The 14,553-nt window shown below is 39.5% G+C and overlaps 1 protein-coding gene across 4 annotated transcripts in view; it reads right to left on the reverse strand.

Annotated features, from left to right (window-relative positions):
• Nucleotides 1-1,090: 1,090 nt before the first annotated feature.
• Nucleotides 1,091-14,553, reverse strand: part of LOC123501418 (microfibril-associated glycoprotein 4-like) — a 47,192-nt gene continuing 33,729 nt past the window's right edge. For 2 of the 4 annotated variants that reach the window (XM_045250242.1, XM_045250241.1), the window contains exon 4: nucleotides 1,091-2,146. In XM_045250242.1, the coding sequence (XP_045106177.1) occupies nucleotides 1,981-2,146 (166 nt within the window). In that variant the 3' untranslated portion in view covers nucleotides 1,091-1,980. The remainder of the gene's footprint in view (nucleotides 2,147-14,553) is intronic. The other 2 variants (XR_006673631.1, XR_006673630.1) reach the window with 1 other exon arrangement.

The following is a 14,553-nucleotide window of genomic DNA, read 5'->3' on the forward strand; positions in this document are numbered from 1 at the left end:
TCAAAACAATGGTACGGTTTAGGGAATTTTTCCTAGACAGAACTGTGTTAACATTTTGGGAAAAGTGAAAATTATTTCATTAGGCGCCGCAAGAGCTTAGGTGTTATGGCACCGTTAGTTTTAATGGGAGAACGCTGGGCGCAGCAGCTACGTTTGGCAAGGATTGGAACCCGGGCCGCATAGACGGAGGCCCAAACACTAACCGCCTTAACCAACTACGCCGCTCATTTGCAACGGAAGTGGTACCGCCTGTTATACTATCAATCAGGGGCCATCAATCTAGGAAAATTTTTAGTGGGAAAAAGATTAGTTGTTCTGACGCTCGAGTTGGTATGCCGCTCTTGTTGGTATGCCGCTCGACTTGTCCAGGTACCTGTGGAAAACATGCTCAGAAACGATTGTATACAAACGAAGACTTTGTAACCGCCAAAGGATAGGTAGGACCATTGTACATAAGTATATTAATCATTATAGGAATCTGATGCAATCTTTCGTAATGTGGTGCAACATGTGTGAATGCTGACCTCGCCTTTTCCTTAAACAAGGGTTGCAGGTGCCTCTCTATTTCATAAAACTAACTAGTATTTTGTTGCATTCATGATTGACTCAGATAAATAAATAAATTAATATAATCTCCATAGGTAGGATGCATTTTATATAGGTATCACTACCAGTGAGAAATAAATGTAATGCACGACACAATACACCCAGTGGAGATTTCCCCCGTCACATGACCGACGCCTTTGTGTCAGCATCTTGGAGGCTGGGTGCGGTGGGCGCCGGCGACGGCAGGCAGAAAGAAGATGGCCAGCGACTGGGGAAGTGCAGGGTGCATCAAGTGTGTGTGCGTGTGAACTGTGTGCTGCGGGAACCTAGTGACTCTGTGAACTCAGTGACATTACAAACATTTTCCCGAGTTTAAAGCACGTTTCCGTATGTACTTGTACGTGGCGTGTGGACAGCACTTGTAAATTTGTACATAATATACTAACTTTTATATACTGAGTTTTCCTTGTACACCTGGGTTGTTTAAAAAAAAAACACTAAAACTACCAGTGGAACCGCTTGGCTGGACAATAAATAAAAACAATAAACTTAATAACTTTATGTGGACCTACCAAATCTACAGTTGGCCTGCTAATCAAACAAAGTTAAGCTCCATATAACAAAAACGCTTAACAACTTGTTGATAAACTAAGCTATCACTAGGTGCCAGAGTGTCAACATAGCTTTAGATTTACATGGAAGATTGGCCCAATTCAGGTATGAAATAGATTCTGTACATGCATCAGTAATTACTAAATAGACAATATCCAACACAACAGATAACCAGAAGAGGGCCCAGGGCCAGCATGACTCGATCTCCTCCTTTGTTGTATACATTATTGCATCAATAAAGTTATTGATCAATCAATCATACTCAGGAGACAGAGAGAGAAACTCAAATGATAGTTTCTTCGTGACTTTGGCTGAGAAAGACAATGTGCTCAGAGAATATCTTATGACAGAAATCACTTGAAACTAACTCCTACTCTGATATAACAAATAAAGTGCTTTTACCGTAAGAGCTTTTCTGTGATCATCAAACCACCTGCGCCACTAATGGGTGGAAGCTTAACAGCGCTTCCTACATATACTCTTCAAGTATGCCTACAGGCGCTATAGGCCATAACATCAAACCAACTATCATTGTGTCATATAACTTTGGTCACTGCATCAACACTATTTGATTATTCCTGACTACTCTTATTATACAATATAAAGATGAACACTTCTCCCTGTGCAATGTATTTTATGAATGGTATTCTTATGAAAAACTTAAGCACTATGTCTCCTTGTGCTTCAAAATACTGGCTGGACATCCATGGATAGATGACCATCTGTATCCATCTGCCTTTTGTTTGTAAACAAGGCCTGTGCAGCTCTGTACGGCTAAATGTTCATGGACACCACACCAACCGCAGCCAAAATGAGAGTGGCTCAGAAGGTAGGGCGTATCTTCATTGATGTTCTCTTCAGGGAGTAGTGGTGGCCTCTCCAGTTATACCAGTTGATGCCATCAGCGTAGGTGGTGTGGTTCCCCACGTATTGGTAACCGTTCAGGTTAGAACTATGGCAAGCAGTATACCAATAAGCACCCCGGTATCTGAAAGGAACAGTTGTATGGGGTGAATAATTACATTCTTTCATCCAGCACAGTAACCTTTGACCTGTTGGCACATATTCCATGGAAGGTGTTGCAGTTCACAAAATGTAACTAGTATGCAGTAATGATTTATCTGTCTAATCATGTGCTATGCCCTTACAACACTGCTTAGAATCTGAAACTGAACTGAAGGCAAGATAAGATGCTCGCGAATGAGAGGCCCTAGTTGTAGGTTGGATCTGTCAACGAGGATAGATTACATCTGGACCGCAATAATAGTCAAGTTCAAAGTCTAGTTTACTGATAGTTAATTTTTGTCTCGGTCGCTACACGGCTTTATCACTCCAGCATTAAGATAAATAATCTTGCCAAATCTCACAAAGACACCTTGAGTTACTTCTTTCCACCGCTGCCGCTGTCTTTACTAGCTTCTTTCTGTTACAGACTATTGAACTAGATAGATGGTAACAAAAATATTGCTTTTTGTTTTAGGTCTCTTGAAAAACATCGTGTTATGACAACACTCATCATGTCAACTCATGTAACAATAATTATGTTTGCGTTGCATTGTTGTTGGAGTTGTATCTTTACAAGGTACGATATGCTTCTCATAGCAAGGAGAGGATGTCCTTGGTGACAGGAAGGAAAATGTCAGTTCTAAGCTATCCTCCAGGTACGCTGGATCTGTGTTCTCTAACTACTCACAATAAACCACCTCAATCAGCCACCTGCATCTTTCTCCATCTCTCACCCTAACATGGCGAAGTCTCTTACCAACTTTGGGAAGGTGCTAAGAAGCAGAAGAAGAATGATAACCCAGGGGCAGGTACCCCTAACAAAGGCAGTCATCCACAAGCAGGGGGTAGGAGGCAGTGTGCTGAACTTCCCATCACCTAGCCCACCTTGCCAGACACTGAGGCGAGCTCCCTCCGGCACTACCGTCACTTACAGCCATATCGTCCGTGGTCCATGGCACACACTCCTGCCCCTCCACTTGAACTATAGCAAACCACAATGTTGATGCACTTTCCATTCCCTCTGTCACACAATGGCAGGAGAGTGAAATTTCCATTGCAGTTACAATCAATTGCTTACCGAGTACCAGTCATTAATTAAGTGCGATGTTTACTTTCCGCAAACAGCTGGCATAACGTGAATTCGCATATATCGAACCTATCATCCCCATTGAAAAGAGAGGTTATGTTCCACGACCCATTTTCAAACCCGCCAACTATTTTTTTTTTTTTTTTTATGAAGGGAAGAGAACCAGCCAAGGGCAAAAGAAAGATTAAAAAAAGGCCCACTTGACTGCTGGCTCTCTACAAAGACAAAAGCGTCAGCCAAAATTAGGGAGCAAATGCCTCGATAATTCCCTCTTAAAAGAAGACAAATCGTAGGAAGTCGGAAATACAGTTGCAGGGAGGGAGTTCCAGAGTTTACCAGTGAAAGGTATGAATGACTGAGAGTACTGCTTAACTCTTGCATTAGAGAGTTGGGCAGAATAGGGATGAGAGGAAGAAGAAAGCCCTGTGCAGCGAGGCCGCAGGAGGAGAGAAGGCATGCAGTTAGCAAGATCAATAGAACAGTTAGCATGAAAATAGAGATAAAAGATAGAAAGAGATACAACATTTCGGCGGTGAGAAAGAGGCTGAAGACAATTAGTCACAGAAGGGGAGTTGATGAGACGAAAAGCTTTTCATTTCACCCTATTTAGTAAAACTGTGTGACTAGAATCCCCCCAAACATGCGAAGAGTACTCCATACAGGGGCGGATAAGGCCCCTATGTAGAGTAAGCAGTTGGAGGGGTGAGAAAAACTAGCGGAGACGCCTAATTTCATAGAAGCTGTTTTAGCAAGAGATGAGATGTGAAGTTTCCAGTTAAAATTTTGAGTAAAGGACAGACCGAGGATATTCAGTGTGGAAGAGGGACAGTTGATTGTCATTGAAGAAGAGGGGATAGTTGTCTGGAAGGTGTGTAGAGTTGATAAATGAAGGAATTGAGTTTTTGAGACATTGAAATCTATTAGATTTTTTCTGCCCCAATCAGAAATCTTAGAAAGAGCGGAAGTCAGGCGTTCTGTGGCGTCCCTGTGTGATCTGTTGACTTCCTGAAGGGTTGGTCGTCTCTGAAAGGACGTGGAAAGATGTAGGATAGTATGATCAGCGTAGGAGTGGATAGGGCAAGAAGTTTGGTTAAGAAGGTCATTAATGACAAATAGAAAGAGAGTGGGTGACAGGACAGAACCTTGAGGAACACCACTATTAATAATACATTTAGGAAAAGAACAGTGGCCATCTACCACAGCAGCAATAGAACGGTCAGAAAGGAAACTTGAGTTAAAGTTGCAGAGAGAAGGATAGAAGCCGTAGGAGAGCAATTTTGAAATCAAAGCTTTATGCCAGACTCTATCAAAAGCTTTTAATGTATCTAACGCTACAGCAAAAGTTTCACCGAAATCTCTAAAAGAGGATGACTAAAATTCAGTAAGGAAAGCCAGATCATCAGTAGAGCGACCTTGATGGAAACCATACTGGCGATCAGACTTCAGATTGTGAAATAACAGATGTTTGAGAATCTTCCTATTCAGGATAGATTAAAAAACTTTAAACAAGCAAGAGATTAAAACTATAGGACGGTAATTTGAGGGATTAGAACGGTCACCCTTTTTAAGAACAGGCTGAATGTAGGCAAACTTCTAGCAGGAAGGAAAGGTATAAGTCGATAGACAAAGTTGATGCAGTTTGGCCAGGCAAGATGCAGACACGGAAGCACAGTTTTTTACAACAATAGGAGGGACCCCATCAGGTCCATAAGCCTTCCAAGGGTTAAGGCTAGCGAGGGCATGGAAAGCATCATTACGGAGAATTTTAATTGTAGATATGAAATAGTCAGAGGGAGAGGGAAATGGAGGAACAAGCCCAGAATCATCCAAGGTGCAGTTGTGAGCAAAGGTTTGGGAGAAGAGCTCAGCTTTAGAGACAGAAGAGATGGCAGTGGTGCTATCAGGATGAAATAAAGGAGGGAAAGATGAAAAAGTGAAGTTACTGGAGATGTTTTTGGCCAGATGCCAGAAGTCTCGTGGGGAGTTTGTGTTTGAAAGATATTGACATTTTCTACTTATGAAGGAGTGTTTGGCAAGTTGAAGAACATACTTTACATGATTCCGGACAGAGATATAAAGTGCGTGAGATTCAGGAGATGGAAGGCTCAAGTACCTTTTGTGGGCAACCCTTCTATCATGTATAGCACGAGAACAGGCTGAGTTAAACCAAGGTTTAAAAGTTTAGGTTGAGAAAAAGAATGAGGAATGTACAGTACGCCTCCATGCCAGATACTATCACCTCTGTTATGTGTTCAGCACAAAGAGATGGGTATCTGACATGGAAACAGTAATCATTCAAGGGAAAATCAGCATAATACCTCCTCAGGTTTCCCCAGCTGGCAGAGGCAAAACGACAGAGGCACCTTCGCTTTGCGGGATCCTGTGGAGGCATTGGAGAAATACACAAGATACAGAAATGAGATTGTGATCAGAGGAGCCCAACGGAGATGAAAGGTGACAGCATAAGCAGAAGGATTAGAGGTGAGGAAGATATCAAGAATGTTGGGTGTGTCTCCAAGACGATCAGGAATACGAGTAGGGTGTTGCACCAATTGCTCTAGGTCATGGAGGATAGCAAAGTTGAAGGCTAATTCACCATGATGGTCAGTGAAGGGAGATGAAAGCCAAAGTTGGTGGTGAACATGGATATCTCTGCGAATGGGTAGAGGGACAGAATGTGCTCTTCTTTGGAAGTTAAATAGTTAAAGAATTTACTATAGTCAGAAGAGTTAGGTTAGAGATAGACAGCACAGATGAATTTAGTTAGAGAGTGACTGTTGAGTCGAAGCCAGATGGTGGAAAACTCGAAAGATTCAAGAGCGTGGGCACGAGAGCAAGTTAAGTTGTTGCGTACAAAGACGCAACATCCAACTTTGGAACGGAAATGAGAATAGAGAAAGCAGGAGGGAACAGAGAATGGGCAACTGTCAGTTGCCTGAGACAGCTGTGTTTCGGTGAGGAAAAGAAGATGAGGTTTAGTAGAGAAGAGGTGGTGTTCCACAGACTGAAAATTAGATCTAAGACCGCGAATGTTGCAGAAGTTAATATAGAAAAGTTGAGGGAGAAGTCAAGGCATTTATGGTCGTCACTGAGAGAGGCGTCCGACCTGGGGACATATTTGATCCCCTCCCAGAAGGGGACTCCAATGCATGGTGAATTGGAGTATCCGTTTTTCATTCAAATATTTATTTTCAAGTGAAGGGTGTATGTGTGGTAAGTGCATGTAGTTTTGTGTGAAGAAGGAGAGTTGTCTTTAAAGGGCAAGCTGAGACTGCCCCCTTGAGTTGTGAGACACAAAAGAAAACGTTCAGCGAGATCACAACTAGCTTTGATGGAAGGTTCACAACACCCCCTGAACTAGTGCCATTACAACTCGCTGGGAGTAAGTTATCGTTTCGGTAGGTGTCTACTACCTCTTCCATTTGTTCCGGTACCGTTGAACAATAGAAGAGAATCCAAATTCCCGTTAGAGTTGCCAGTTTCACCAGATATCGTAATAATTCACAGAAAAGGTGGTCAACTGCATCTCGTATATTTTTTTTTTAATATTCTATCACATGCCGATATACTAGAATACCTCAAGTATTTTAAACCACATATTTACTGCATAAATGCCTTAACCCCCTTACGTACGACATTTCTTTTTTTTTTTTACCTTCCATCCTCCCTGACCGACCAATTCCGGGTATTTTTCAACTTTCACCATGGAATTTTTCTTTTTTCTCATGGGTTTGTAGATTATATTTTCCCGCATCTGAACTCGAAATCCGCAACCCTCTAGGTGCTCTGACGGGGCCGCCAAAGTGTAAAAAACGAAGAAATATCCTCCCTGCGGGCCAACAGAAAACGGGAGTTTCACCTGTCAAACGCAAGTTTTGCGTAAAAGTAATGAAAGATTGATGATTTGGATGTGTTGCGCCACTCTAGAATGAGTGGTGTAACACAGGAAACATCATGACACCACGTATATGTCTGCATCATACACCTATAACCTCCTGCAACCACGCTCACACAAAAAACTAAATTCATGGCTCATTTCTGGTGCACATACAGTTTAGTGTGCGTATATAAGCGAGTACGAGTATGTACGCGCCAGAGGTTTACATGGCGCCCAGACCACAGTCACCATAAAGACAGTCATTGCACTTCCCTTTTCAAATTCGTATTTTTCCGCGCCGGGGCGGGCCAGTCTCCGCCCAGTGGAGTGACGTCACCCGGACACACTCCGCAGTCAGTGTAATGCCAGTGATGCCAGGTCTAAGGAAATTTCCCTTTTCTAGGGAAATCTGTACCCATGAAGGGAAAAAGGGAGGAAATGTCAAAAATTGCCAAATTCTAGGGAAAAACTGAAACCAGAGAAAAAAAATATATTATATTCAAGAAGTGACACTGCAAAAATACATTCTACTCTATAATGACCAAGAGAAAGAGAGAGAGAGAGAGAGATGGGGAAGTGGGGGAGGGTGTGAAGGGGCGCTGGGATGGAGAGAGGAGGGGAAGGTTATACGCGATCAGTTCCTGTATCTACTGTGGCTGGCTGTGGGTGGGGGGAGGAGTCAAACCGTTAGTTTGTCTTACGTAGCGGTCCAGCACACATAGCCTGCTCGTGTTAAGTGATAACGTCTACTGACCTCTATTTTAACCCCTTCAATACTGGGACACATTTTTACCTTGAGATTTGTGTACGATTAGACCATTTTGTTGTCATTAGGAAGGGTCTATGGAGATTACATGATTAATGGCCACAGTCTTCACTATTTCAATCCCCTGCATGAGTTTCCGAAGCTGTATAAAATCACCAAATAGTAACCAGAATGAACACGGAAAGACGTCATGGTATTCAAGGGGTTAAATGGCTTCAAGTAGCAGTGAGAGTGAAACACCTCCAGCTAAGCGCAAATGTGTGGTGTACCCTCAAAGATACTTAGAAAAATGGGAGAGTGATGCAAAATTTGGTGCTTGGATTGCTAAAAATGATAAAGGACCAATGTACTACTACTGTAAAGTTTGCAATAAAGACGGAAAGGCTGGAAAATCAGAACTGGAAAAACATGCAGCAGGAAAAAAACATATTAGTAATATGGGAGCTCGTAAGAAAACTGTTAGTGTCCTATCAATGCCAGGATTCAGTGGCAAGAGCAAACAAGAAAAACATGTGAAAGAAGGTGAAATAAGACTAGCAGCTTACATAAGTGAACACAATGTTCCATTTATGTCCATGGATCATTTAGTACCACTAATCAAAGCGGTATGTCCTGACTCAGAAATTGCCAAGAAGCTTAAGTGTGGACGTACTAAATGTGCAGCAGTAATAAAAAATGTACTTGGTGCTCAAAAACGTGATAGACATATGAAATTTTGAGAAATTCTCCTTTCTCCTTGATTGTGGATGAGTCTACCGATAGAGGATGTACTTGGCACTTGTTGCTCACGTTGCTACACATGAGACTGTAAAGGATGTCTTTCTGGCACTAATCCCTGTCGAAAGTGCAACTGCAGCTGATTTGTTTAATCATATCAAAGGGGTGTTAAGTGAGGCAAACATACCGTACTTAAAGAACATGGTTGGTTTTGCGGCAGATGGTGCCAGTGTAATGATGGGGGTTAAAAATTCACTATCAACTCACCTGAATACAGACATTCCAAACGTATTCATAATGAAGTGCATAGGCCATTCATTTAATCTTTGTGCCTCATATGCATGTAAATGCCTACCACGATGGATTGAAGACATGATTCGGAACATACACAACTACTTTCTTTCCCCAAAACAGCTTGGAATCTTGAAAAAAATTCAAGAATTTGCTCAGACGAAACCTCACAAGCTGCTGCACCCCTGCCAGACACACTGGTTGTCCTTACACAGTGCAGTTAAACGTGTGTTGGATCAACTGCCAGCTGTTAAGAGCGTTTTGGTTGTATGAAGCTTAACTTTGATTAGCAGGCCAACTGTAGATTCTGTAGGCCCACATAAATTTTAAGTTTATTGTTTTTATTTATTGTCCAGCCGAGCGGTTTCACTGGTAGTTTTAGTGTTTCTTAACAACCCAGGTGTACAAGGAAAACTCAGTATAATAAAGTTAGTATATTATGTACAAATTTACAAGTGCTGTCCACACCCCACGTACAAGTACATACGGAAACGTGTTTTAAACTCGGGAAAATGTTTGTAATGTCACTGAGTTCACAGAGTCACTAGGTTCCCGCAGCACTTGACGCACCCGGGCACCCCACACTTCCCAGTCGCCGGTTATCCTCTTTCCCCGGCCGTCGCCGGCGCCCACCGCGCCCAGCCTCCAAGATGCTGACACAAGGGCGTCGGTCATGTGACGGGGGAAATCTCCACTGGGTGTTTTGTGTCGTGCACTACGTTTATTTCTCACTGGTAGTGATACCTATATAAAATGCATCCTACCTATGGAGATTATATTAATGTATTTATTTATCTGAGTCAATCATGAATGCAACGAAGTACTAGTTAGTTTTATGAAATAGAGAAGCACCTGCAACCCCTGTTTAAGGAAAAGGCGAGGTCAGCATTTACGCCTGTTGCACCACATTACGAAAGATTGCATCAGATTTCTATAATGAATAATATACTTATGTACAATGGTCCTACCTATCCTATGGCGGTTACATGGCTCGGTCACCTACCCGTCGCGTCCCCGCGACGTAACTAGACATGTACCTAACCATGTTTATGCGGGTTACAAAGGAGTATTCCCAGTGTCTTTCTGCTGTCGATGGAGCCTTGCTTTAAGAACATCATACAATGAAGTAACCCTTTTAAGACAACAGAACAAAGGTATTAGTAAAATACAGAAGACAAGGACAGACAGGTATGAACACCGTAGGAAAATGCACATAAGGTGTTAGATACTCTGGTAGAGACTCACGTATGCCGGTCTCAAAATCTGAGATGTTAGTAAAAGAGAACTCAGAAACAGAGTTGGTAATAAATTTCATTTTTGTAATGTTTAGATTATTTAGAGGGTCTATTTGAAAAATAGGAGAGGTGATGTTAGAAATAAAAGCCTCATGATACTTTTCAGGAAAAACATGAAAATTTTCCGACTTTAAAGTACACACGTTCAACACTGCAAAGTGACCTGAAACCTCCTGATACGCAGAACCATTAGGACACTTCACTGACACATACAGAGATTCAGTGAAAAAGAAATAGTGATGTCCATGGAAACTCTTATGAAACATTATTTTGGGTACTAACTGTTTGTACGGACAAAGAGAAAGAGCTGCTGAAGCATCCTCCTTAGTCAACACTACTTCACAACTACCCCCTTTTTTTGTGGGTAGGAAGGCAAAAAGAGATGACGGGCAGAAATACAAATTCTGATACTCGGACCGACATCCACCAAGTGTTGAGACTTTATCAGTCGCGTACACTGAAAAATCATCTTTGACAAGTACCAAAGAGCTTTCTGCGTCTAATATCATTACAGTATTATTTACCGTAAAAGGGAAAGGTTCCAATCTGTACAATTCAAAGATTTCTGTTGATTTTAAAGGAACGTGAATAACTATGGCCTCCGTCGTTAAGACAGATTCCACCAATGGGTAATAAGGATGGATCAAATGCACATCAAATAATGGGGATAAATTAAAAACCCTTCTTCCAATTTCCAAGGTACGTTTAAAGTCCTTTTCAGGGAAAAGAGAAGTGGTAACCCTACCCATAGCTGCATCCAGGATATTCATTGTTATTCTGTGGTTAGTGTGCAAAAGAGATGAGACAACATTCTCCAAAGCAGACAAAGCATGTCCAATAACAAAAAATTCATACAAAGAATCTAGTTTTCTTAATATCTCATTTACTGAGTGTCCTAGAAGATTCGTATAAGAAGCTAGTTCACTAATCTGCTTTTCCAGCCTAGCAATATTTCTGCAATTTAGGTTAATAGCTTTGTTGTTAGCTTTGGCCACAGACATTAATTGGTTATATCTATCTTTCAGCTCATCTACCAAGAAAGGCCAACTTCTCTGGAATAGATTTAAGAGCTTTAATTACGAGAACGAAGGTTATACCGCTACCGCTACCATTATTATTACTACATTATACTGTTAACACCACTACTACCACTACTACTCCTGCTACTACTACTACTACTATAATTACTATAACTAATACTGTTAATACTTTAACTTGCACTACTACTACTGTTCCTTATACTACTAATCCTCTTACTACTACTACTACTACTACTACTACTACTACTACTACTACTACTACTACTACTACTACTACTACTACTACTACTACTACTACTATAACTACTATTACCGCCACCACTATCACTACTACTATTTATAATTGTTGATATTGATTATGTCTCTAATACTACAATTATCACATCATTTGATTTGCCTCTTAAGATGGCACTTATTCCATCTGATTTCATGAGCCCATCTACTTATTTTCTTTGGCATACCTTAGGAGCAATATATGCTTTGCTGTTCTATCTTTTTTCTATTATTTGTTTGTTTGTTTGTTTGTTCTTTAATATTACTTATTATGAAGAATTTATATAGTCTAAGTCATTATATGATGATAATCTCATAAATAATAACACAACTAACACTTTCAACCTAGAATTAAGTCAAATTTAAAAAATTGCAGGACATCAAGACATCAACTGTTTATCTACGTATTACAACTTTGAAGAATACACTTCAGCTTTAAACCCATTACCTAACAACTACATCAGTGTTATACATATTAACATTAGATCTTTACACAAAAACTTTGATATACTGAAGTCTTTTCTAAATTGTTAACCTAAACCACCTGAAGTCATTGCAGTTACAGAAACATGGCTACAGCAAAACACTAAACACCTTTATTTTTTGGAGGGTTATGAGTCATTCCACTTAACAAGGACTGTCAGAGAACACGGAGGGATCACTGTTTTTACTAAAAATTATATGAAAGCAGAACCACTAATGCAATTTTCTTTCATTAATGAAAACATTGAAATCTGCACTTCTAAGCTAGAATTAGGGAACACTAAATATATCATTTCAGTAATTTACAGGCCCAACAGCAAACACATAGCTGTCAATGAATTTACTAACATCATGAATGAGTTATCAAATAACGACATATTCAGACATAATAAATCAATCATTATAGGTGACTTCAACATTAACTTACTAGAACACTCATCTCACCTCCCTACCAATTTGTTTCTGAATTCCTTACAATCACTTAATTTTTTCCCTCATATATCCAGACCTACAAGATTTCCTGATAGTCCTGCCCTTGGCCAACCTTCACTGCTAGATCACATCTAGACTAATTTCCTACCTTGCTCTCTATCAGGTATCATTCAATTTTCGAAATCAGATCACCTTCCTATATTCATAAATATCAACATTGAAGCCTTTCCAAATACCAAACATAAGATAACATACAGAGTTATTAATGCCAATAATAATAACATATTGACTAGTGAATTAGAAGGCATAAACTGGGAAGAACTACTTGTCCTGCCAAATACAAATGAAAATTTAAACTTTTCCACAATATAGTTAATGAATGCTACAATAAATGTTTTTCTATCAAAACCAAATTTATAACAGCTGAAAGATTTCATAATGCATGGTTATCCAGTGGAATACTTAACTCAATCAAACATAAATGTAAATTATTTAAAATTTTTGAATTAGGAATAGTTTCACATCACATTTTTAAACAGTACAGAAATCAGCTCACTCAAGTTGTTCGATCTGTCAAAACTAACTATTACCTCCAAATCTTCATAAACTTTAAAAATAATACGAAGAAAATTTGGCAAGCAAAAAATGAACTAAAAGGTAACTTTCAAAATAAAGACACAATCAAGACATTGCAATATGATAATAAAGTACTAAGCGATCCTTTAGACATCTCACATGCCTTCGGTAATTATTTTTCTAAAATTGCACCTGATCTGGAAAGCAAACTTCCTCACTCAAATAAAAATCCATTAGATTACCTCAAAGAAAATTATCCAAATTCCATGGTAGTTCCCATTATCACTACATATGAAATGAATTCAGTAATTAAGTCTCTTAAAAACAAAACCTTTGATATAAATGATATTTCGGCTACCATCATCAAAAGTAACTAATCTTTTATCAATCCCTTTAACAATACTTTTTAATCAGTCTGTAACAAATGGAATTTTCCCTGACATGTTGAAAACCGCAAAAATTACCCCCATTTAAAAATCTGGCCCTCATGATGACCCCAAAAATTATAGACCAATTTCTCAACTTACAATATTTTCCAAAATATTTGAGACATTAATGAAAAAAACATTTAATTAATTACTTAGAATACAAATATATTCTTAATCCTTCGCAGTATGGTTTTAGACAAAATTGCAGCACTTTTAAAGCATTGAATAAATTTTCTAATGACATATTTACAGCTATTGACAAGAAGTTTTCTGTTTTATCAGTATTGATTGATTTTGCTAAGGCATTTGACACAATAAACCATAAAGTTCTCCTTAATAAAATGCACAACTATGGAATTCGCGGCCCTATTTTTTCATGGTTTACAGATTACTTAACAAACAGACGTCAATACACTTCCTTTAGTTATGCAAAATCATCTTCAACCTTAATTACTCTCGGTGTACCACAAGGCAGTGTGCTTGGACCTCTACTATTTCTCCTCTACATCAATGATATTTCTGATATTTTTTCTGACTCTAAAAGCATCTTATTTGCCAATGATATGACAGTTTATCTAGTAGAAACATCCGAATCAACTTGTTTTTAGTTCTAACAATGAACTTAAAAAATTATATCAATGGTGCCTTTGCAATAGGCTCACAATAAACACTGACAAAACTTACTTTATGCTATTCACTGGTAAAACTATGCTGGATTTACCTAATGTACAAATAAATAACAGAATAATTACTAAAATCGATAAATTCAAGTTCCTTGGTGTTACTTATGATAGCTCTTTAAATTTTAAGTACCATATAGATAATATTACAATAAAAATATCGAGACATATTGCATTACTTTATCAAATTGGGGCCGCCGTGGTACAGTGGAACCATGCGTGCTTTGGGATCCTAGAGGTCTCCAAGCACACGGGTTCGAATCCTGTCCACGGTCTGAGTGTAGGTTGAGCTTCCTCACTCGGGGCAACGGTTTCCTAGTGGGTGGGCTTTGAGATAGGAGGTACCCCAAAAAGTTTCCCCTTTAGCCCAAAAATTCCCGTGAAAAGCCCACATGGTATAAAAAAAAAAATCAGAGATTTTATGCCACCGTATATCTTAAAATCC

Source organism: Portunus trituberculatus, chromosome 9 (genome assembly GCF_017591435.1).
Source record: "Portunus trituberculatus isolate SZX2019 chromosome 9, ASM1759143v1, whole genome shotgun sequence".
Taxonomy (NCBI): domain Eukaryota; kingdom Metazoa; phylum Arthropoda; class Malacostraca; order Decapoda; family Portunidae; genus Portunus; species Portunus trituberculatus.